This window comes from Microtus ochrogaster, chromosome 15 (genome assembly GCF_000317375.1).
Source record: "Microtus ochrogaster isolate Prairie Vole_2 chromosome 15, MicOch1.0, whole genome shotgun sequence".
Taxonomy (NCBI): domain Eukaryota; kingdom Metazoa; phylum Chordata; class Mammalia; order Rodentia; family Cricetidae; genus Microtus; species Microtus ochrogaster.
Genome location: NC_022017.1, coordinates 10,736,803 through 10,759,600, shown reverse-complemented (window position 1 = coordinate 10,759,600; position 22,798 = coordinate 10,736,803). Strand labels below are relative to the sequence as shown.

Below are 22,798 nucleotides of genomic sequence, written 5' to 3'. Positions count from 1 at the left end.
GGCTGCGTGTGGGGTGTCTTGTCTATATTGACAGGGCACCAGTGACCAGGAAGAAGCATACTGCGCAGGCGTGAACGGAAGGGCAGCGGGGAGGAGGGGGCTTTTATTTTAGTTCCACTTGTGGGCAGTGTTGGCTTACAGTTCTCGCTCACATGAATAGTGCTGAGAGGTTTAAATTGAGAGCCATTGGATCTAGGACCAAGGGAGTTCGTGGTACGCTATCGGCCGGGATCTACGTTATTGCAGCTATTGTGTCACGCCAGAGCGGAGCCGGAAGTTCCGACATGCTCTGCGCGGGGCGGCTACGGGTCGTCGGAGGCGCCATGCCGCGGGGTCTATTGGGAATTGCAGTTTTGAGCAGTGAGGGCGGGCCTAGGCTTCCCGGCGGGCTGCGCGGCTGGGCGGTTGTCGCGGGCAGCGGCGGCGGTTCCGGCTGCGGTGTTGCGGGCGGACGAGCTGCTAGGTGAGCGGGCCGGGCGGGATGCGGAGCCGCCGCCGCGCCCCCAGCACCTGAGAAAGCGCTGACTGCTCAGGCTGCGCTGCCAGCTGGGCGCCGCCGCCCGAGACTACAGCTTGTACTGAACGCGGGCCGAGCTTGGTGCCGACCCCGGCCGTAGTCCGGGTCCGGGCGGCCCGCCCCACCCCCGCGCGGGCCGTGCCGCTCCGCCTGCGCTCTGCGCTCATGCGGGCCGAGCCCCGCCCCCCGGCCCGAGCCCGCCGAGCGTCTCCCGAGCCCGCGCTCACTGCCCGCCCGCATCATGCTCAAGTGCATCCCGCTCTGGCGTTGCAACCGGCACGTGGAGTCGGTGGATAAGAGGCACTGCTCGCTGCAGTCTGTGCCGGAGGAGATCTACCGCTACAGCCGCAGCCTCGAGGAGCTGTTGCTCGACGCCAACCAGCTGCGCGAGCTACCTAAGGTGAGCGGCCGCCGCAGCACCTGCTGCCCCGTCCGCGGTCCCGCGCTCAGTTTTATGGGCAGTGTGTGACTTCTAGGGCGGCCGGCTGGAGCAAGACCTCAGCAGGCGCTGCCCGGGCTTGGTCGGTACCGCAACCTCCAGCCGGCCCTGCTGGTTCCTACTGGCCAGAGCCCCGCCCCAGCCAGCCCCACCCTCCCCCAGTCGCCTGTGTTGGCACCTGGTGGCAGCCTGTCTGGGAAACGGGTGGATACTGAGCCTAAAAGGGGAGCCAGCAGAGAAACCCGTGAGAGCACAGGAGGTGGATGGGACCAGGGTGTGAGGTCGACCTGGGCTAGCAACAGCTTGCTGGCCTGCTTTAGAGGTAGGGGCTTGATTTTCTTGCACCGTGTTCTGCTCCCCCCACCCCTTTTCCCCCTTTGGGTTCAAAGCTGAGTGGAATCCTCCTAAGATACGTGCAGTATCGGATCTGTTCTGTCATCTCTCAGCGGTGGGCCCACTTCTCACTGCTTGTGTTCCTTCCTGTCGGTTTGTTGTTGGTTTTGTTGTTCTTAGGCCACTCCAGAAAGAAGACCAGAGGAAGCAGGTTATGAAAGGTTTACTTTTCTGAGATGGGGGACCGAGTGGTCTGATATTGTTGAGGGCTGGGTGGCATGGGGTGTGGCCCCAGCATAGGTCTATTTGTGATAGCTCTGTTATTCACGGATCTTTATGGTATCTATGTGTGAATCCTGAAGTTTTCGTGCGTGTGTCTCTCCCAGGTATTTTTACTACAGTTCTCTTGGTGGTCTTTGTCGAGCTCTTGCTGCTCATTGCTGGGGTCCCTGAAGAGTTTATCTGTGGTGGAAGAAGCAGTTTAGGTAGTGGGTAGAATCCTATGACTGACACCCCCCCCATAGGGCAGAGGGCAGGAGCGATCCAGTTAGGAGCTGGTGATGCTTCCGCTGGGGCATGGTGTCTGGGCAGCAGAACAGTGGTGGCGCATATGACAGATGAGCCCAGGGAGCCCAGGCGTCTAGTGGGCAGGGGTGTGTTCTGCATGTTTCTCTGACTGGTTTTCAAGTACACTAGGTGTCATGCCTAGGCCTCCAGAACCTTGTGTGACCTGGGACATGCAGAAGTCCAGGGACCTGGGGGCGTGATCTTCCTGGTCTAGAGACTCCTCTCTACCCTTTAGAGCTGTTGCTTTGGAGCTTGTTCACCTTATCACGTCTTCTGCTACCCACAGCCCTTCTTCCGGCTACTGAACCTGCGAAAACTGGGCCTCAGTGACAACGAGATCCAGCGCCTGCCTCCTGAAGTGGCTAACTTCATGCAGCTAGTGGAGCTGGATGTGTCCCGGAACGGTGAGCAGGCAGGAGGGGGTGGTACTCTTGCTGTGAGGATGTAGGGTGAAATGGGGGGGGGGGCATCCCTGGGATCTCCTGAGGTTGTAACATCCTCATGGCAAACACCTCTCCACACACAGATATTCCTGAAATACCTGAGAGCATAAAGTTCTGTAAGGCTCTGGAGATTGCAGACTTCAGTGGGAACCCCCTGTCCAGGTAAGCGTCACCACATAGTAGGGCTTGGCTTTGGGCTGTGGGAGGTTCTATAACCCTTCTGCGGGCATCTAAGGTCTGCTGTTTCCTCTCCTAGGCTACCAGATGGCTTCACACAGCTACGCAGCCTGGCTCACCTGGCCCTGAACGATGTATCCCTGCAGGCACTGCCTGGAGATGTGGGCAAGTGAGTATCCCCTCAGAGAGTGGGTCTGAGAGTTGGGAGTACTTGTCTTGGCCCTGCCTTCCTCAGCTTTGGCCCTTGGTCTCTTTCAGCTTGGCCAACTTGGTGACTTTGGAGCTCCGGGAGAACCTGCTTAAATCTCTCCCTGCGTAAGTTCAGGCCTCCGCTGAGGCTGTGGTAGGGCTGTGCTGGAGCTTGGATGTCAAGACTTCTTTTTCTGCAGGTCCCTGTCCTTCCTGGTCAAGCTAGAGCAGCTGGATCTGGGAGGCAATGACCTGGAAGTGCTGGTACAGTGAGGGTGCCTGGGGACAGCCAGGTGGGGGTATGGGACAACGGCTGCTGGAGGATGTCACCGTGGTTTCTCCTATCTTTGTCCCTTCTTGCAGCCTGACACTCTGGGGGCTCTGCCTAACCTGCGGGAGTTGTGGCTAGACCGAAACCAGTTGTCAGCATTGCCCCCGGTAAGTGAGGGTGGGACTGGCTTTATCCTTCTAGCTTTGACTGCCCTTTGACCTCTTGCCTGGCCTCAGGAGCTAGGGAATCTGCGGCGGCTGGTATGCCTGGATGTGTCAGAGAACCGTCTAGAGGAGCTCCCTGTGGAGTTAGGTGGGCTGGCGCTGCTCACGGATCTGCTGCTTTCCCAGAACTTACTTCAGCGGCTGCCGGAGGGCATCGGTCAGTGTGCACAGAGGGCCCTGGGAATTGTTCGCTCTCATCCATGACCTTATGAGGTGCCAAACAGAATCTTGGGTTAGGATCTGACTTTACCCTAGAAGTGTTTGGAGAGGGAAGGTTCAGATAAGGCTGGGATTGGATACCCCATTATACAGCTAGTACCTAAGAGTTGAGCGTGTGGCTTTACGAGGATCATGGGTGGGGACAAGCCGTGGGGGTAAGTAAGCATAGGGAATCTTGGCGTTCTCAGAGAAATGAGTTGTCACTAGAACATGGGACTAGACTGTGGCCATTTTGAAGACTCACACATTCTCAAGAGCCCTTGACCTGGCCCAACTAGTTACCATGTCTCCTTGATGCTAGGTCAGCTGAAGCAGCTGTCCATCCTGAAGGTGGACCAGAACCGGCTGTGCGAGGTGACCGAGGCCATAGGGGACTGTGAGAACCTCTCTGAGCTGATCCTCACAGAGAACCTGTTGACGGTAGGGCAACCTTATGTACCAAGCCCTTTAGGCTGTGCTAAGTGCAGTCAGTGCTAATGTGTAGCAGGAACACAAGCATCTCATGGCAGTGGCATGTGCTGGTGGTGGCTGATCCCAAGGGACGTGCTTGCTAGGGCACCCTTGGGGTCAGGAGAAAGAGCTCACTGGCATATGAGATGGCCTAGGACCAATGGGACCCTATAGGACTCTGCCAGTTAGCGCTCAGGCTGTGCTTTTCTAGATGTGTGGTATGGTGCCAGGGAGGACTGGAAAGAAGGCAAGAGTAAATTGGACAGGAAGAAGACTACTGTTGAGTATGTGTGCCCCATTGTAACCAGGGAGAACGAGAGCTGTAGCGCCCAAACCAGAGGTGTGTACAGTGATGAGCTCAGCGACAGCCTGGTGTGTGGGAGTGTGGAATGTTCCTGTATGTGGAGGATCCAGAGTCAGGAGGCAGGGCCCTGGAAATGAAAGCGCAGTTCTGAGTAGCAGGCACCTTGGATACTGGAGGGACCAGAGATATGTGGCCTTGGTAGGTTGAGCCAGGTGGCTATAAGACAGGGCTAGAGAAGACAGGTTGGGGTACTAAGTGGTCTGGCAGGGAGTTAGGTGTCCATGGTGTACAAACTGATGCCATGTCCAGCCATAATTCCCGAGGGCTATGAGGAACCTTGGTGAACTAGGCAGTTTACCTTAAGGGGGGCCTTTTCTTTCCGAGGCCTCTCTCTTTCCTCCTACCCCAGGGGGTTTCCGTCAGCCTCAGATCCTTCCTTTTCCCGGCCAGGCCTTACCCCGCTCTCTGGGCAAGCTGACCAAACTGACTAACCTTAATGTGGACCGGAATCATCTTGAGGTGCTGCCACCTGAGATCGGAGGCTGTGTGGCCCTCAGTGTGCTCTCTTTGAGAGACAACCGCCTGGCTGTCCTCCCCCCTGAGCTTGCGCACACGGCTGAGCTGCATGTGCTTGATGTAGCTGGGAACCGGTGAGTGTCTGCGTGGCCCCTGGGGACCAGGCTGCATCCCCTATGTATGCTGACCATGCCTGCCTGGCCTCCAGGCTACGGAGTCTGCCGTTTGCACTCACTCACCTCAACCTCAAGGCCCTGTGGCTGGCTGAGAACCAGGCACAGCCCATGCTCCGCTTCCAGACCGAGGATGATGCCCAGACTGGTGAAAAGGTGCTTACCTGCTACTTGCTGCCCCAGCAGCCCTTGCCAAGCCTCGGTAGGTTGCTGATGGCTGGGTCCTGAATGGTGGGTGGTGAGACAGAGAGCCTAGCGTGGCTCCCTGACTCTGGCCTTCCACAGAAGACCCCGGCCAGCAGAGCAGTCCATCTGAGAGCTGTAGTGAGGCCCCCCTGAGCCGGGTCAGTGTCATCCAGTTCGTGGAGACACTTGAAGGTGACGAGGATGCTGAGGAAGCAGCGGCCGAGAAGCGGGTATGGAGGGGTGGGGACTCTGGGCGGTACACTTCTATCCCACCCCTGCCTGACCCCTTCCCGGCCTCTGCTCCTCATCCCTGTCCCCATGGCAGGGCCTACAACGTAGGGCCACGCCCCACCCCAGTGAACTCAAGGTGATGAAGAGAGGCATTGAGGAACGCCGGAACGAGGCCTTCGTCTGCAAGCCTGACCCCGGCCCACCTTCCCCTTCAGAAGAGGTAGGCACGAAGGGGGTTGGGACCCTTGGATGTCCGACCATCCTGGCAGTGGAGCTGTGAGGGCAGAGGCTCCATGGAGGAGGGCCCTGGAGATAACCTGGCAAATAGGACTGGGGCCGCATAATCAGGCAGCAGCTAGGGGTCGGGCTGGGCAAAGGGTACAGATGTGCCTACCTGTGGAGTCAGAATAAGGCATAGCCAGAGCTGTGGTTTCCAGGACCAAGTGCTGGGCATGCATGGTGGCACAGGATGAGGTTGGCAGGGGTCAGGCTGAAGGAGAGCTCTGCTGTCTTCATTCTCCCATCTGTTCCTGGGAAGGAGTTTGGTGCTGGAGCAGGGCAGGGCCCTTGCTTATTAAGAAGCTTCTGTTAGGGCTGTGGGACGATTCTCAGTACCTGGGTACAGTGGCTAGGCAGACAGGTTATATACTGGCCCTGCATGGCTACTTCCTGACTTGGGTAGCAGTAGGGCTCACCTTAGGCTGATGTCCTCTTGGAATCTTTTGTATTTGTTCTTTTGAATCTGGGAAAAGGCTTTGCTAAGGTCTGGACCATAGACCGTGACTTTGAATACCTCTGGAAGCAGTCAGGGTGTGATTGCAAGAAGTGAGCCTGCTGGGGATATGTGACCAGGGCAGCAGGAAGCCTAGCAGAGGCCTGCCACACTGTACCCGACGGGTGACAAACGTTGATGCAGCCTGACCCCGTTCTCTGCAGGAGAAGAGGCTGAGTGCAGAGTCTGGCTTGAGCGGAGCTTCTGCCCCGTCAGCAAGCACAGTCTCCGAAGGCGAGCCCGAGATCCTGCTGACGGAGGAACAAGGCCTAGGCCAGCAAGACACCATGCTTGGCCAGGAGGAAGAGATAGAGGAGGACTATGACGAGGTAAGGGCAGACAGGAAGGGAGCCTAAGGCCAGAAGAAACGCTTTCTAGGGGCGATGCTTCTCATCCACTATGTCTTCCTGAGCCAGATGTATGATTGGGACCATGTCATATGTTGCTTAGCCTCTGGCAGAGTTTGCAAAACGTGGTACAGGAAGATGGTCCTGAGGATTCCAGGGTAGGGTAAAGTTCACTTTTCAGCCAAGCTCAGTACTGTCAGATTTAGCACCTATATGCATTCCCTAGATGGTGTCCCTACCTTCCTGGCCCCAGGCTGTGCGTCCACATGCTTTGTCTTTACATGTTCTTAGGTTTCCACTTGCATTGCCATGTGCATCTGGAAAGAGCAGTGTCCTCTAGTCTTAAGAGCTGCGTTTTCTGTGTACTTCTACATGCACAGTAGGGAACTGGTCAGCTTCAGGCTGTTAGCTGCAGGGCTATACCAGTCAGCCATAGCTGGGCCCTGGGAGGAGTGAGCTGGGGCCAGGATGCCACCCTCATCCTTCTACCACTTAGCCCACAGTGCACTTCGCAGAGGACACACTGATGCCCAAGGAAGATGGTGAAAGTGAAGAGGGGCAGCCTGAGCCCCCCTGGACACTGCCTAGTGGCCGGCAGAGGCTCATCCGCAAAGACACCCCCCACTACAAAAAGCACTTCAAGATCTCCAAGCTCCCGCAACCCGAAGCTGTTGTAGCCCTGCTGCAGGGGGTGCAGACGGACAGGGAGGACCCCACCGGAGGTTGGCACAATGGCCCCCATACACCTTGGGCTCCCCGAGCCCAGGAGGAGGAAGAGGAGGAGGAGAACAGGGTCGAAGAAGAAGGTGAAGCCACTACAGAAGAAGACGACAAAGAAGAGGCTGTGGCTTCTGCTCCCTCTGTCAAGGTATGTCTCACTCATACCCCTCCTGACCCAGGCTCCACTGGCTTAGTAGGCTGCTTTGGACCCTGGCAGGTAACAGCATGAAGTCCATCCAGCCCTAATCTGACAGGCACAGAGGTTTGTCCCTGGTTTACTGACACCTTGGCTCTCAGGAGCAGAATAATGAGTATTATAAAATTGGTGTTGTTGTCACCTATTCCCAGGAGTCCCTGCCTTTGATCTTACTCAAAGTTCTTGGCAGCTCCCTACCTGGGCCTGCCTGGTGGGGTGAGAGGCCAGGGGCGCTTGGAAGCTAAGGGCCTCTCTGTGTCCTGTGTATTCAGGAATCTTGGACAAGGTCCTCCTCAGGAGCTGCTGGCTCTCCCAGGATCCTTCCTGCCTCAGGAAGTAACCAGCCTTGAGGCCTTACTGCTGGCCTGTGGCCAGTCCTGTGGATCTGGTGGAAGCTCTTGCCTTGTCAGGTCCTTCTGGGATCCAGACAGGACTAGAGAGCAGTGGCATCTCTTCTTTATCCTCATATTTGATTTTTGATAGCTCAGAAAGGACCTATCCATCTACTGCAGACTTCTTGAGGCCGGGGCAGCCCTAGCTACCAAAAGTCCAGTCCTTTTTATCCCTACTGTGCTCCTGTCCTGAGAGTATGAGCTCATGATACATGATATCCGGGGCAATTTGAGGGTCAGTCAGGGACAGCCAGGAATAGACTTGCCCCTCTGGAGCATTCATCCTAGCCAGCCAAGGCATGCCATATAAGTGGTCTGCAGAGTTGCTCATGATTTTACAGACGGGAGGATCCGGGGGGAAGGGGCTGACTCAGATCACAAGAGCTTTACGGAATCTTCCTTCTGTCCTGCCTACCTGTGGTGAGGGCTGGGTAAGGTGGTGGCAGTTCCCAGCGGTGGCTAACTTGCATGCCTCGCTGCTCCTGTCCTAACAGGGGGTGTCGTTTGACCAGGCCAATAACCTGCTGATAGAGCCTGCTCGCATTGAGGAGGAAGAGGTCTGTACTGCTCGCTGCTGCTCTTTGCTCTGGGCCCTGGGCTCCTGCTGACTTTTGCTTCCTGGGCTGCGGGCTCTCACTTCTCCCCACCTCCATAGCTCAAACTCAGACCCTCTCCCAGAAGACTTCCTGACAGTTACCACAGGGCTGGGGTTCTGGTCTCCTGGTCTCCTGGCTGGGCAAGCATGTCTCCACACTGGGGCAGCCTGCCTTGTAGGGGATGAGTGGAGACACTGGGCCATTTCTTATATCCTACTGTGAGCCTTAAGGTATCCTTATGTACAGAAGCAAGGACAGCTAGCTCTGTACTGCATGGGCTAGCTCACAGAAGCTGTGCCTGCTGCAATCGCAGGAGCCTTCCTGCTTCTCTTTACTACCCAAGTGGGCACAGATACACGAGGATGAGCTGTATGGGGTCGTCTGCAGCCAGCAAGCCCTTTCTGCTGCTGCAAGCACCTGGGTATCCCAGGTCTTTTCAGATATCCATGTCCACTCTGTTTCCAGTTGACACTCACCATCGTGCGACAGACAGGGGGCCTGGGCATCAGTATCGCAGGGGGCAAAGGCTCCACCCCCTACAAAGGAGATGATGAGGTGAGCAGCTGCCTTGTCAGTAACCAGGGCCTAGTCTCCATGAGCTCTCTCTTGCCCACACCTTCCATTCTTGTCTCAAGAGACTTCCTCTTCTTTCTGGGGTGTCAGTGGTCACTCCAGATGTCCTGCTCACCATCCTTAAGGTGTGCTGCATGGGGCACCCCAGGGCACAGAACAGACCCAGGCGGGTGGTCCTGCAGGATGTCAGGAGTCTGAGAACAGCTTACATGGCAGCTGAGTTGTTCCCTCTACAGATAAGCTTTCTGTCCCCATTTTCCCATGCTGGCTCTGACTTGTATGTTCTAACTTCTTGTGCTAGAGCCCTCCCAGTAGCTGAGTACAGCCCCTTTGACCTCGGGGACCGCTGTCCTCCCTTCATGCATTTGGGGTCCTCGCATCCTCTCCAGAGGCAGGCCAAGCTGTGTCTGACCTATGTACCTTTCACAGCCATAAGAAGGTGCTTATGCTCTTGTGGACCAGTCCCCACTTGTCCTCTAGGGCATCTTTATCTCTCGAGTGTCTGAGGAGGGCCCTGCAGCCCGTGCTGGAGTCCGAGTGGGTGACAAACTCCTTGAGGTAAGTACTGACCCCCTTGCCTTGCAGCAAGGGACAACTGATCCCTTCAAAGTCCGCATAGTTCTGATTATTGGGCTACTTGGCTGCTCCTGTCAGGAAGTGGGGACTCTGTCTTCCCCATCCAGAAGTCCAGGGCCCAAAGATTACTTACTGGGTAAAGATATTGAGACCTTAAACAGTAGGCTTAGAAGCCCTCCATGCCAAATTCCCTCTCCATCTGGGTCTGGGATATAGTCTGATGGTATACAATGTGTGACAATTTGGGTTTAATCCCCATACTACTAGGGGATGGGATGTGAAAAAAAAGAAGCAGCCCCTGGCCTAAACAAGAGATACCAGGCAGTTCAGAAGTAACCTGGTAGGGTCAGACCACAGCAGTCCTGATGGGAAGTTGGTCTCTCTGGAAGCCCTAGAGGTTTCTGCCTGGGCACTTGGCCATTGGAGAACTCACAGGAAAGCATTGACCTTCCTGTGGGGACAAGGCCAAGTGAAGTAAAAGGCTCTGGGATTCCAGACCGAGAGGGCTTGGGGAGAGGGGATGCTGCTGCCCTCGTGCTTCCTGCTCAGCTCTAGTCCCAGTGCTGCCTAGAAGCATGTGGAGCTGGCAGCCTAATAGCCTTGCCTTGCATGCTCTCTGCTAAGCAAATGACAGTTTCTGAGTGGGGACACCAGTGTAGAATGGCCTCAGACATCTGCCTGTGTCTCATGGCTAGCCTGGATCCTGGCATGAAGACAACAGAAAGATCATAAGCACTGGGTGGTGGTAGCGCACATCTCTAATCCCAGCACTTGAAAGGCAGAGGCAGGCAGATCTCTGAGTTCAAGGACAGCCTCGTCTACAGAGTGAGTTCCAGGACAGCCAGGGGTACACAGAGAGACCCTGTCTCAAACCCCCTCCCTACCACCACCCAAAGAAAAAGAAAGAAAAGAAAAAGGCACCAGTATACCGTAGTTAGAGTGTCAGGGTGGCTATGCCTGGATGCTGATTTGTGCTATAGCTTTTGTCTTCTCTTGCCTACAGGTGAATGGTGTGGCCTTACAGGATGCAGAGCACCATGAGGCTGTGGAAGCCCTCCGGGGCGCAGGCGCTGCTGTGCAGATGCGAGTGTGGAGGGAAAGAATGGTGGAGCCTGAAAACGCAGTCACCATCACCCCCCTGCGCCCTGAGGATGACTATAGTCCCCGGGAGCGGCGGGGAGGTGGCCTGCGCCTGCCCCTGCTTCAGCCTGAGACTCCTGTACCCCTCCGCCAGTGCCATGCTGCCTGTCTTGTGCGCAGTGAAAAGGGACTAGGCTTCAGCATTGCTGGTGGAAAAGGCTCCACACCTTACCGGGCTGGCGACGGGGTGAGTCATTGGTGGGGTGGCCTAGGGTGGAGGAGGGGACTGTCCCTGATGAGCAGAGACATGTTAGGTCTCCAATATAATGGCTTCAATGTGGCTTCTCTTTCCCAACAGGGTATCTTCATATCCCGCATTGCGGAGGGAGGAGCTGCCCATCGGGCAGGCACTCTACAAGTTGGTGACCGAGTCCTCTCGGTGAGTGGGGCTAATTATGTCCTGATAGTGTCTTTTGTTTGTCCTGCTTACCATCTCTGACCTAAGTGTGTCCCTGTAGATCAATGGAGTGGACATGACTGAGGCAAGGCACGACCATGCTGTCTCCCTGCTGACTGCTGCTTCCCCTACCATCTCCCTGCTCCTGGAGAGGGAGACTGGAGGGACTTACCCACCTAGCCCCCCACCACATTCCTCCCCAACCCCTACTGCTACTGTTGCTGCTACCATGACCACTGCCATCTCCGGGGAACCTATGCTACCTAGGCTGTCCCCTAGCCTGTTGGCTACTGCCTTGGAAGGACCATACCCTGTGGAGGTGAGACACCTGCTCATATCCTGCTTGGCATCCACTCAGCTCCAAGTGTAGAATAAAAGCCCACCCAGTATCTGCTATTCATGTCATGGAGCCACACAAGGCAGAAGTAGTTCACGACCTTTGTACATATGCCCGAGAAGCCAAGGTTCTCCAGTCAGCTGCCATGGTGTTTCCCATCTGCCCTAGCATAGTCTGTCAGTAGCCTGCTCTGCTCCATGCCTATAGTCAGTGAAGATGTGTGGATGTCAGACTGCGTGGTGGGGTAGCAGACTACCCCAGAGGCAGATGGGTCTGCATGGGCCTCTCCATCCTACCAACACTCCTTGCCGATCCCATTGCCAGAGTGTTAGCTTTTTTCCCCCTTGCCCTGCTCTGACTGAGGCCCACCCTGTCCTCAGGAAATCTGCCTGCCCAGGGCTGGTGGGCCACTGGGGCTTAGCATCGTAGGAGGCTCTGATCACTCCAGCCACCCATTTGGTGTCCAGGATCCTGGTGTATTCATCTCCAAGGTAAGTAGGCCTGGCGGGCAACTCGTGCAAGAAGCACCCACCCCAGCCAGACTACCGCATGTGGTCCTCTCCTGCAGGTGCTTCCTCGGGGCCTGGCTGCTCGCTGTGGCCTTCGGGTTGGGGACCGCATCCTAGCAGTGAATGGGCAGGATGTTCGGGAGGCCACACATCAAGAGGCAGTCAGTGCCCTTCTCAGGCCCTGCCTGGAGCTGTGTCTGCTTGTGCGGAGGGACCCACCACCTCCAGGCATGCGGGAACTCTGCATTCAGAAGGCCCCTGGGGAGAAGCTGGGCATCAGCATCCGAGGAGGCGCCAAGGGCCATGCAGGGAATCCCTGTGACCCCACCGATGAGGGCATCTTCATCTCCAAGGTGAGGTCTCACTCTTCCTGGGGCCATGGATAGGTGCCTGGTGGCTCTCTCACACTGTTCTCCCTACAGGTGAGCCCTACAGGGGCTGCCGGGCGTGATGGACGGCTGCGTGTGGGGCTCCGGCTGCTGGAAGTGAACCAGCAGAGCCTGCTGGGCCTCACACACGCTGAGGCAGTGCAGCTCCTGCGCAGTGTGGGTGACACCCTAACCGTGCTTGTCTGTGATGGCTTTGACACCAGCACCACCACGGCCATGGAGGTTAGTGGCCTACCCTGGGGATTGAATGCTCTCCTAGCAGTGACCTTTACAGTCAGGCAGAGTCCAGTCTCTGCTTGGGTCTGGAAAGTACTTGGCAGTTAGGAACCAGCTGTGTGGGAGTGGAGTGATGGTCCTGTGTTCTGTAGCCCCCGCCCCCCGTTTTTGTTTGTTTGTTTTTCAAGACGGTTTCACTGTTTAACTCTAGCTGTCCTGGAACTCGCTTTGTAGGGCAGGCTGCCAAGCTCACAGAGATCCACCTTGCAGGCCCTTTTCTGAGCCCTCATCACTGTACTGTCTAGAGGCTAGTCTGGGTGGGCCGGCAGTGTAGAAGTGGTTGTGTGATCAGGACCTGAGAAAACAGCTCTTACAGGGCTCTGGGAAGGCAGTACTTGAGGGCACACAGCAGCTAGCAGGACAGGGAAGAGAGAAAGCACTGTTCAGAGTCCCCTGTACCCTACCCCCAACGCAGGAAGGCAGCTTCCTGGTCCTATTGACCATTACGGTGTCCCTCTTATAGTCCCTTGGTGGAACTTCCTCCCACCTTCTGGTTCCTGGCATCTTTTGGTATTGTCACAGGTCAGAGTCAGGACATGGACACAGGGTAGAGCTGCTTCTGCTCTCTGGCTCCCTGGAGTAGTACAAGAATGTCCAGCCATCAGAAGTGGGCCTAGACCCAAGAGGCAGGCACCGTGGACAAGTCTCCCTCTAGTCTCACTGCTCCTCTCTGGGCTCATTCTTCCTCATTGTCCTGCCTTCTTGCTGTCCCTAGAACCCTCAACAGCTTCGCCTGTAGTCCAAGTGAGCCTTCAAGGGCCCTTCATGTGCACTGGCTGTCTGCTGTTCCTGGACATCCTTGCCAGTTGTGCTGGTCTCCAGGGTGCTGGTGACTGTACTCCCACTCCCTGTAGCTTTTATTCCTTTAACCTAGGGACAGGCAGCCATGCTAGGTTGGCCTCCTCTGGCGGTGGATCTTTGGATTAGTAACTTCCTGTTAGATGCTGGTAGAAAGATACCCTCTGGCCACAGACCTGTACTTTGTCCCAGACTAGCTGGTGAGGGTCACTGGGTGGGAAACAAGTTAGCCTTGGTGTTAGCATCTCTGGGTATTGTACTGCAGTCTGAGTGAGGTGCTACTCCCTAGCGTAAGGTTGACTCTTGTCCCGCTCCTCCCCCAAGAGAGTCCTGTATCCTGGAGGAGTTTTTTGTGTGACTTCTCCCTGGGTGGGTGGTCTAGTCCCTAGAGAAGACCTGCATTTTGTTTACTCACATTCGCACGTGTGTTTAAAAGTGTGTCACTTCATGCACACTTTAATCTTTGCGTTCAGAACAAAGCCCTCTGGAAAGAGCATCAGCTTCAGTGTTGCAGGCTGACGTGGTTCTGGGTCCCCATGGCTGTGCATCTGCTCCCTGCTGTTGTGACCCAGGCTGTTCTTGCAATACCTGGGTGGCTCATGAGTGTAGGGAAGCCACTGTGTATCTACACATGCTTGGTCCTGCCAAAGCCTGTCTTGGCTGGGTCTTCATCTGTACTCTGTCTGGGGAGCAAGGCAGGTTTCTAGCCTACCTAGTGAGACACTCTGGGCAGTGGGCAGCTGACCAGGAGCCTTTGAGGAGCCTTCCCGCCCACAGCAGTTGTCTGCTTTGACCTCTGCCTCCTCAGTCCTTGTCTGTTCTCAGGATGCCTTGGTTGCTCCTACGCTGCAGGTAGACACCACCTTCACACAGAGTTTACTGTCTGCTCCCCACTCTCAGGATGGGGTCTCATCCTGTGCCTTGCACATACTAGGGAGGGCTGCACTGAACTCTGCCCCTCCTCCTGGGGCCCCCTTTTGTGCTTCCCAGAATGAAGCTGTTCTCCTTCTTCCACTGAGTTTTTTCTTTCTTGATGTTTCTGGCTCCAAAGTTTGTTTGAAACAAGTCTCACTGTATAGCCGAGGTTGGCAATCCCCCTGCCCTCCGAAGCTAGAGTTACATCTGTGTGCCTTACACCTGTCTTGTGTTTGTTTCCCTCTTGGGACAGGATCCTTTGATTGCAAAAATTTACAAACTTTATGAGTTAAGGCTTCTTCTGTAGGGCTGTGTGTGGAATATGGTGTTTTGTTTCAAGACAGGGTTTCTCTGTACAGCAACTCCGGCTGTCCTGGAACTTGCTTTGTAGACCAGGCTGGCCTCAAACTCACAGAGATCAACTGCCTCTGCCTTCTCGAAAGTGCTGGGATTAACGACATGTGCCACCAATGCTCATCAGTTGTCCCCAAGTGATTAATGAAAGTCTCACTGCTGAGGGAGCATGATTTGGCTGTGTGGTAGGTCCCATGAACTCTAGGACTTATTTCTTGACTTGGTCACAGTGAGCTGTGAAGCCTGCCAGGACAGTGTGCAGGGGCAGTCACTTTACAGTGTGCTCTACTGCTGAGCTCTTACATCACCCATTCTGGAAGTTTTGTCTGCTGTGTGTTCTCTTCTGAACAGATTTGCCAGGTTCCATCACACAACTGGTTGGGACTCTGGGATCATTTTGTGAGTTTTTCTTGAGCCTCTTCCAGGCTGTTCTCCTTTTCTGTGAGTGCCAGTGGCTCCTCGTTGGCTGGCTTTGCTTTATCTCCTGGCAGAAGCGCTATGGCTCACAGCCATCACACAGTGATGGGGGGGGGGCTCTTCCCTAGGGCTTCCCTCATTGTCTGTTTTCAGCCTGGAGCTTTGGGCCACTAATGTGCTGGCCAGTGGCTTTGCCTTGTGCCAGACTTAAGCAACTGTTTGTTGTAGTTTCTGTAGGAACGTTTCCAAACTGAGGGTGTTATCTCTGCTTGTAATTGTAAAAGCAGTCATCTCTAGTGGGCACTGGGTGTCATGAAGGGGCCTTCCATATATGCCCAGTGGGACTGGCCTGGTTCCAGAGGCTCCATGCTTGGGAAAAAGGAACATTCTTCACACATCAGTACTCTTTACTGCAGGGTGACTCTTGGCTTCTCATAGAAGAGCTGAGGACCTGGCACTGGTAGCTTTTGTCCCCACAAGATTGCCCGTTCTGAACCCTCTGGGTGTGGAACAGCATACAGATATCCTTACTCACACTCCGCTTCAAAGAGAAAAAAATTATTGTGCTTATTTTTGTGAGGAACGGTGTATGTTCCATGGTACATACGTGGAGGTCAGAGGAGAGCTTGTGGGAGTTGCTTCTCTACCATGTCCGTCCTGGGGACTGAACTCACATCAGTCTTAACAGCAGTTGCCTTTCTCCCCACAAGCCATCTTGCTGACTCAGCACCTCACTTTTCTCAGACTGCCCACTTGAGTCATCTGAGCTTGTTTGACCTGTGGGATCAGTTTGCCGGCTATTAGTGACTTTGACCTGCATCTTTCTACCTCCCTCAGGCTTGTGGTTGTAGTGCGGGGGAGGGTGTCCTGGCTATATCTTGCCTGCCCTGTGCTAAGGACTGGTGTTCTCGGGGTTCCTGCAGGGTTTCCATACATCTAGGCTCTTGTTACCAGACCTGCAGCTGCTGGACTTCTCAGGCTTGCCCTACAGCAGCACGTGTTCATCTTTATCACAGCGATCCATCTTCCAATCCAGATTCAGCACGCACACACACACACACACACCCCCGCTAGAACGACCTTACTCTCCAGTCCTCTTCCCTCCAGTCACCTGAGTGCCTGTGTTGGTACCTGAGTGAGTTCTCACACCTTGCTCTTGCACTGGCTCCCGAGCATTTGCTCTAAGGACTGGGTCTTGTGCTGGCGTCTTATCCCATCTCCTTCCCTGTCACCAACACAGACCCTTCCACATATTAGTCACAGCTTTGCTTTGGTTAAGATTTATTATTTTCTGTGTATGAATGTTTTGCTTATATGAATGTATTTACTGAGTGCATGCAGGAGCCCATGAAAATCAGAAGAGAGTTTTGGACTGGTGTTTTGGACAGGTGTAAGCTGCCATGGAGATGGTGGGAACTGAACCCATGTCATCAGCAATTGCTTTTACTGCTGAGCTATCTCTTTATCCTGTCACAGTTATGTTAATATCAGATTGTTCCAGTATGGTCTCGTGGAAGGGGCTCGAGGCTGGGCCTGAGTCATGTTGACACCACCCGTCCGCTGTCTTCTAGACTCATCCCACACGTTCCTGCCAAGCTGTGGGGCCGGCCATTTTTCCCTGGAGTACTGATTTTCTTTGGTGATGGTGATGTTAGAAGCCAAGGTCTAGTGCACTAGTTGGGGTATCATGGCCAGAGATAAGGGTGGTATGTGAATAGTTCCTATCTGGTTATTCCTGGAGCCATGGGAAGCCTTGGGTCACTTGCTGGCATTGTCCATCTTCCCAGTCAACACCACAGGTCAGCCCTTCTTACTCGAGTGGGCTTTTCTGACGTGGGAAACCAGGCTTCCTTATTCTTGCTGTTTTTACTGTCTGCTCAGCCCCTCTGTATGGCAGTCCTTCCCACCCCGCTGAGCCTGCCTCTCGGTCCTCCCTAGTGCCTTTTTGACTGAATTACCAGAAGTGAAGAAGGTAGGCATCTTGTTTGTTATTTGATCTAGTACTGTTGTCAGAGTCTGAAAAAGACAAGTTTGTCTGCCACTGTGATTATCTTTGTCCAGCTTTCTTATTTCTAGTGATCTTTGCTCATTTGTTTAGTGTTACAGTTAGTGATCACTGTGTCCCCTGCTCCTGCTTGACACTCTTGACCTCAAGTTCCATCTTGCCAGTTGTGAGCAGCTGCTCCCTGTTTGTTTTCTTGGTCTCTGGATCAGCAGTACATAGCTGGGTTTGTCTGAGGCCACACTGCATGTAGAGGGAACTCTGATGGCAACCGTGTGGCTGTTATCTTGCTTTCCATTCTGCTCTCACCTCCCTGCCCTGTATTCCTCTGGTGGTAGAGGCCTCACCTGGTCCTTTGTGCTTTGTGGATGGAAGGCAGCTGAGGCCACTTTTCCGTCATCTCTATTTACCCTTCATCTAAGTACATTTTAGCCCAGGCCATGGCTCTCAGCTCCCTGCTCCCTGCCCAGCACAACACACATGCGTGCACGGGCACGTGCGTGCACACACACACACACACACACACGTACACGCACATATTCCATCCCAGACTTCCAGTTCCAGAGCTAGTTTAATTTCCCCTTAGAGTGTTTCTGAATCCTTACTCAGCACCCAGACTACACATTTAAATGTAGCCTATCTATCCATCTGGGAATACTACTTTGCTACCAAGCTCATTGCCTTTGGCTGCTCCCTTCCCAGTCCCATCTTATTAGCTATTCCTCCTTTATTCCTAGACTGGCCACAGTCAGCTTGTTTTATCCCCATGCCAAGCATTGTGGCTGAGCATGGCTGTTTGACATTGCTGTCGTGTGCAGACATGATGACCTACACCCACGGTGGCCCCATGAACCTAGGGCCATAACTACTCTTTGTCCCAGGAGGGTTGGGAACAGGTACAAAAGAGAGCCTCAAGTGTCCAGCTTGTCAGGATAAGGGGTCCTGGGTCGAGACCAGCTTGCTCCAGAAGTGGGATCTTGCCAGCAAGTTCCTTCTCTCAGCCCACTCTTCTCCTTGCAGGTGTCTCCGGGTGTCATTGCCAACCCATTTGCAGCAGGCCTTGGCCACCGGAACAGCTTGGAAAGCATTTCATCCATTGACCGGGAACTGAGTCCTGAAGGCCCAGGCAAGGTCAGGATCAAAGTGGCTGTCAGCCTGAGACTGACTTTGAGCTACTATTTCTTGATCATGTCCGCTCCTCTTACAGGAGAAAGAGTTGAGCAGTCAAACCCTACCCTGGGAGCCTGAGTCACCAGAGCCTCTGGTGAGTCCCACACAGGCCCAGCTTAGAGCCTGCAGTGGTGAACACAGCCCAGTGCTGGGTGGGCAGTCACACTCCTGGGACATAGTCCTCTTAGCACTGTGGTCCACTCCACTCTCCAGGGTCGGAAGCTGGAGCCCCTGAAGCTGGACTACCGTGTCCTGGCTGCTGTGCCCAGTGCTGGCAGTTTGCACAGAGTGAGTAGTCCGTCTGCCTGTCCGCCTTACCTATCTGCCTGCCAGTCTCCCTTGTCTTAACTTCCTCTTTCCCCGTGGGAGGCACGGCTGCCAGCTTGAATGCCACGGTCACCATGCAGAGCACTTTGTCTTGGATCAGGAGGCTTACAGAAGTCTGAGCTGGAGCTCTGCCTCCTAGCTAGGCAGCATTTGAGATTTTTTATTGTGCTTGTTTGGCAGTGCTGGGGATACAGGATGGAGCTTTGTGAATGCTATAACCAACACCCCATCACTGACCTACATGCCCAGCCCTTGTCTGCAAAGCTTTTGACCTTACTTTGTGGCTGTTGCTATGATCCGCTGTCATAGGTTCCAAGGGTGCCTTGAAGTCCCTAACCTCTTCCCCAGTGTCCACCCTCAGATAACTGGGTTGGGCAGAACCCTGCTGCTGCAGGCAGTCTGCTGGGAAGGGCAGCTGTCATTCCTCTCCAGTGTCTTGGGGTTTCATGGACATGGTTAACATGGAGGGGGTGGGCTGAAGCAGCTGCCGCCTGTGGAAGGAAGCCTAGTGGGTGTGGAAGGTGCAGCACTAACAGCTGGTCTGGGAGTGGCCACTCAGGGACCTAAGTAGGGGTGTGGCCTTTGAGACAGTTGTGGGCCTGGGGGCGGGCAGAAAGGACATTCAGTCCTCATTGTTCTCCAAGAGATATTTAACTATCACTCCCAGAGGATGACAGGAGACCATTGCCAGAGTGTGAGTGCTTAAGGGGTCGGCTTGGCTGGGACATTGCTGAGACAGGGAGGGGTCAGGAAGGGCATTTGGATCTTGGGGTACCATTTCTCCCTGCTCCAAACAGTTCTAACAGAAGCCAGCATAATTTGAGAAAGCTATAGGTTGGGGTGCTTCTCTGACTCATGCACGGTTGGGAAAGAAGCCTGGCTCGGGGACTGGAGGTGGGTAGGTTTTTTGGGTCCCAGCTGTCTGCTTTCAGTCTGTTCATCTTTTCCCAGCTTTCCTTAGAGATCTTAGGGCTGCACCTTTGGCAGTAAGCTACTGATGTGACCATCAGGCTAAGGCCAGGGTCACCTCTGTCCTTTATGGAGGGTTAGTGGTCATCCAAGCCTGTCTGATGGCATTACTGGGCTGTGGTCAGGTTAGGGAACAGGGCTATCCCTGTGCTGCCAAGATACCACTCAGCCAGCTGACTCTTTCCCAACGGCTACCCTCTCTCAAGGGACCATCTGTGACCACTGGAGGGAAGATGACTGAGACCCCCTGTTCCCCTGGCAGCCAGCAAGTGAGCATCCCAGTAACAGGTGCCCCATTGTGGGCACCTGTGCAGATGGGTTCTGGTATGCAGGGTCCCCTTGGGGTGTTGTTGTCAGATGTGTTTTTGTCCAGGGATAGCTTCCTGATTAAAGCTGGTCTTGGTGAAAGCAGGGACCTTGCTGGAGGAGTTCAAGCCTTTCACAAACTGAGCATATGATCTTTTCTGTACAGTTGTTCTTCTTGTCTGTGGGTCCCTCCTAGTCCCTTTTCCCACTGCATGGCAAGGGCATGTTTCCAGCATTGCTGACAATGCATTGCAGGGTGGGGGCGGGCACAGACTAGCTCCAAACCTCAACCCTTCCAAGACAGGGATTTGGATGAGTGTCCCCTTGTAGCCTACTCCATCTCCATTTCTGTCTCTCTCTCCTCCTATCCCTCCCTACTCCCACTCCGGCACCTCTGATCCTGCTCTCGTCCTCCACCACCCCCTTCCCCTTTGCAGACAAAACCGGGGATGATCCAGCCAATGGCTCAGGCCTGGCCAAGGGGCTCCCCGGCCCCCAGGGGCAGAGGTGGTCCCTGTTCTGTGAGTGTCCTGTTCCACAGTGGGTGAGGATGGTGGATGTGGGTTGGAGCAGCTGGAGGATTCCAGCTGATGGCTCTTTGGAAAGTGGCTGCACTGGACAGCGGCCCTAGCCTCACTTACGTCTATTTCCCCAGCTGCCCTCCCCTGATGAACTGCCAGCCAATGTGAAGCAGGCCTATAGGGCCTTTGCAGCTGTGCCCACCGTGCACCCTCCTGAGGACAATGGTACCCAGGTATGTGCAGTGGTGCCCTGCTGCTGCTCATGCATGCTCTCTCTAGGCTGGGTATCCAGGGTGAGTGCCCCCAAGAGAAACACCAGCCAAGTCTGAGGGCCTGCTCCCCCTCTAGCCTCCAACACCTGGTCCCGCAGCCTCCCCAGAGCAGCTGTCCTTCCGCGAACGGCAAAAGTACTTCGAGCTGGAGGTACGGGTACCTCAGGCAGAGGGTCCCCCCAAGCGTGTGTCCCTGGTGGGTGCTGATGACTTGCGGAAGATGCAGGAGGAAGAAGGTGAGAAGCCTAGACTTGAGGAGAGACCTAGGTGGGATGATGACCTGGCCTTGTCTGAAATGTCTGCCTGCCCACAGCCCGCAAGCTGCAGCAGAAGAGAGCCCAGATGCTTCGGGAAGAGGCAGTGACCTCAGGGCCTGACATGGGGCTCACCTCGGACAGGGAGTCCCCAGATGATCAGCAGGAGGCTGAGCAGCCCTGGGCTATGCCAGGCCATGCAGGAGGGTGAGTGCGAGAAGCTGAGCCCCACTCCCTGGCTTGTCTGCTGCATGCCCTCTCACAACATATCTGTCCGTTTCTCCAGCCCAAGCTCATCTTCACCCCCACCCCTGGGAGGCAGTGCCCCTGTGAGGACAGCCAAAGCTGAGCGACGCCATCAGGAGCGGTTACGCATGCAGAGCCCTGAGCTTCCTGCCCCTGAGCGAGCCCTGTCACCTGCAGAACGTCGGGCTCTAGAGGCCGAGAAGCGGGCACTATGGAGGGCAGCCAGGTGAGCGCCTCCCCACCCCCACCAGATCCTGCCCACTGTACATCAGGTCCACGCAGCAGCATTCTCTTCTGCTTCCACAGAATGAAGTCTCTGGAGCAGGATGCTCTCCGTGCACAGATGGTCCTCAGCAAGTCCCAGGAAGGCCGTGGCAAGCGAGGACCCCTGGAGCGGCTGGCTGAGGCCCCTTCACCAGCACCCACGCCGTCACCCACACCATTAGAGGGTATGTGTTTCCATGGACAGCAAAGGGTTCCTCCTGCAGTGAGCACTGTTCCCAACACTCTCTTCTTGTTCCCCCAGACTTCAGCCTCCAGACCAGTACCTCCCCTGGACGCTTGGTAAGGATCCTATGTCTCGGGCCCTTTCACTCACCCCGTGGCCTGACGCTGCGGGGTTCTAGACTCCCCACCAGCCTCACCTCCCTTGCACTCTCTTGCCTTTCCCTTCATGCTGTCCTTTCAAGCCTCTATCTGGAAAGAAGTTTGACTACAGGGCCTTCGCAGCCCTGCCTTCTTCCAGACCTGTCTATGACATCCAGGTACTGGAGGCTACTTGGCCCTTTCAGCATGTTCCTACCGCCTCTCTGCCTGTCACGTGCCCTCCTCTATCCCTTTCTGTGTGTTTCTTGCTCTGCTTCCTGCCTGTGGGGCCTCCCCACCCAGCTTGGTCTCGGTCCAGTCTGCTCTGACCCTGTCCCAGGCTCTGTGGACCTACCCCCAGACAGCCAAGCCTCTGTATGTAAATGCAGGCAGGCCTAGGGCCTGCCCTGACCAGCCTGTCTCTTTACCAGTCACCAGATTTCATGGAAGAGCTTAGGACTTTGGAACCGTCTTCCAGTCCTGGTGAGTTGACACCTGTCTGGGGAGAGTGCCCAGGCAGCCAGAGATCTGGCTACCCTTGGCTCATGGCTTTTCTACCCCTCTCTATCCCAGGCCCACAGGAAGAAGACGGAGAAGTGGCTCTGGTGCTCCTTGGCAGGCCCTCACCTGAAGACATGACGCTGTGCAGTAGCCGTCGGGCCATGCGGCCAGGACGCCGGGGCCTGGGCCCTGTGCCCTCCTAGGTCCAGGTTCCTCCCCAGACTTAGGGTGGGGAGCCTGCCAGCTTCATCACCTCCCTTACCCCAAGTCTTTTAGCCTTGGTGTTAGCATTTTAAAGAGACCCCCTCAGGAGTTACGGCTTCTGACTAACTGCCCCTGTAGCCGGGATCTCGTGGCGAGACTGTAACTAGTGATGTTTGTACAACCAAAGACTCTATTTTGTGGTTTAAGGAGAATAAAGCTAACTACATTTTACCCTCTTGTCCTTTTATACTTCCACCTACTTGTACTGACTCCTGCCCTGTTAAGTGCCAACATGCAAGTCTGCCTTCCCACGCCCCTCTCCCTTACCCCGGCACCTGTTCTCCTGTGGAATTCCAAAGCCACTGTTCTGCTTGGGTCCAGACTGCCTGGGGATGTGGACTTGCTCACAGAAATGCCTGGGGGACATGCTTTATTGGGGTATGACTAGAATCCTCCACCGGACAGCTGCACGCGTACTGGGAGCAGGATCTGCAGCTG

The 22,798-nt window shown here is 55.1% G+C and overlaps 1 protein-coding gene across 6 annotated transcripts; it reads left to right on the top strand.

Moving 5' to 3' along the window:
* The first annotated feature begins 403 nt into the window (after nucleotides 1-403).
* Scrib (scribbled planar cell polarity protein) lies at nucleotides 404-22,531 on the top strand. 6 transcript variants are annotated; one of them, XM_026782537.1, is made up of 38 exons: nucleotides 404-917; nucleotides 2,143-2,260; nucleotides 2,383-2,461; nucleotides 2,556-2,645; nucleotides 2,735-2,791; nucleotides 2,866-2,929; nucleotides 3,029-3,103; nucleotides 3,173-3,317; nucleotides 3,681-3,799; nucleotides 4,584-4,783; nucleotides 4,858-5,024; nucleotides 5,111-5,238; nucleotides 5,334-5,459; nucleotides 6,176-6,340; nucleotides 6,855-7,226; nucleotides 8,161-8,223; nucleotides 8,728-8,817; nucleotides 9,316-9,393; nucleotides 10,415-10,738; nucleotides 10,850-10,930; nucleotides 11,010-11,267; nucleotides 11,666-11,776; nucleotides 11,854-12,147; nucleotides 12,217-12,405; nucleotides 17,966-18,076; nucleotides 18,153-18,209; nucleotides 18,329-18,403; nucleotides 19,618-19,680; nucleotides 20,155-20,238; nucleotides 20,373-20,471; nucleotides 20,587-20,746; nucleotides 20,824-20,971; nucleotides 21,051-21,236; nucleotides 21,317-21,459; nucleotides 21,537-21,574; nucleotides 21,700-21,774; nucleotides 22,027-22,078; nucleotides 22,169-22,531. In XM_026782537.1, exons 1-38 carry the CDS (start codon nucleotides 759-761, stop codon nucleotides 22,297-22,299), a joined length of 4,974 nt encoding a protein of 1,657 aa, XP_026638338.1. In that variant the 5' UTR covers nucleotides 404-758; the 3' UTR covers nucleotides 22,300-22,531. The 6 variants fall into 6 exon arrangements, with proteins under 6 accessions (XP_026638338.1, XP_005354129.1, XP_005354132.1 ...); XM_005354072.3 differs by having other exon boundaries at nucleotides 5,108-5,238; XM_005354075.2 differs by lacking the exon at nucleotides 20,155-20,238 and having other exon boundaries at nucleotides 5,108-5,238.
* The last annotated feature ends 267 nt before the right edge of the window (nucleotides 22,532-22,798 follow it).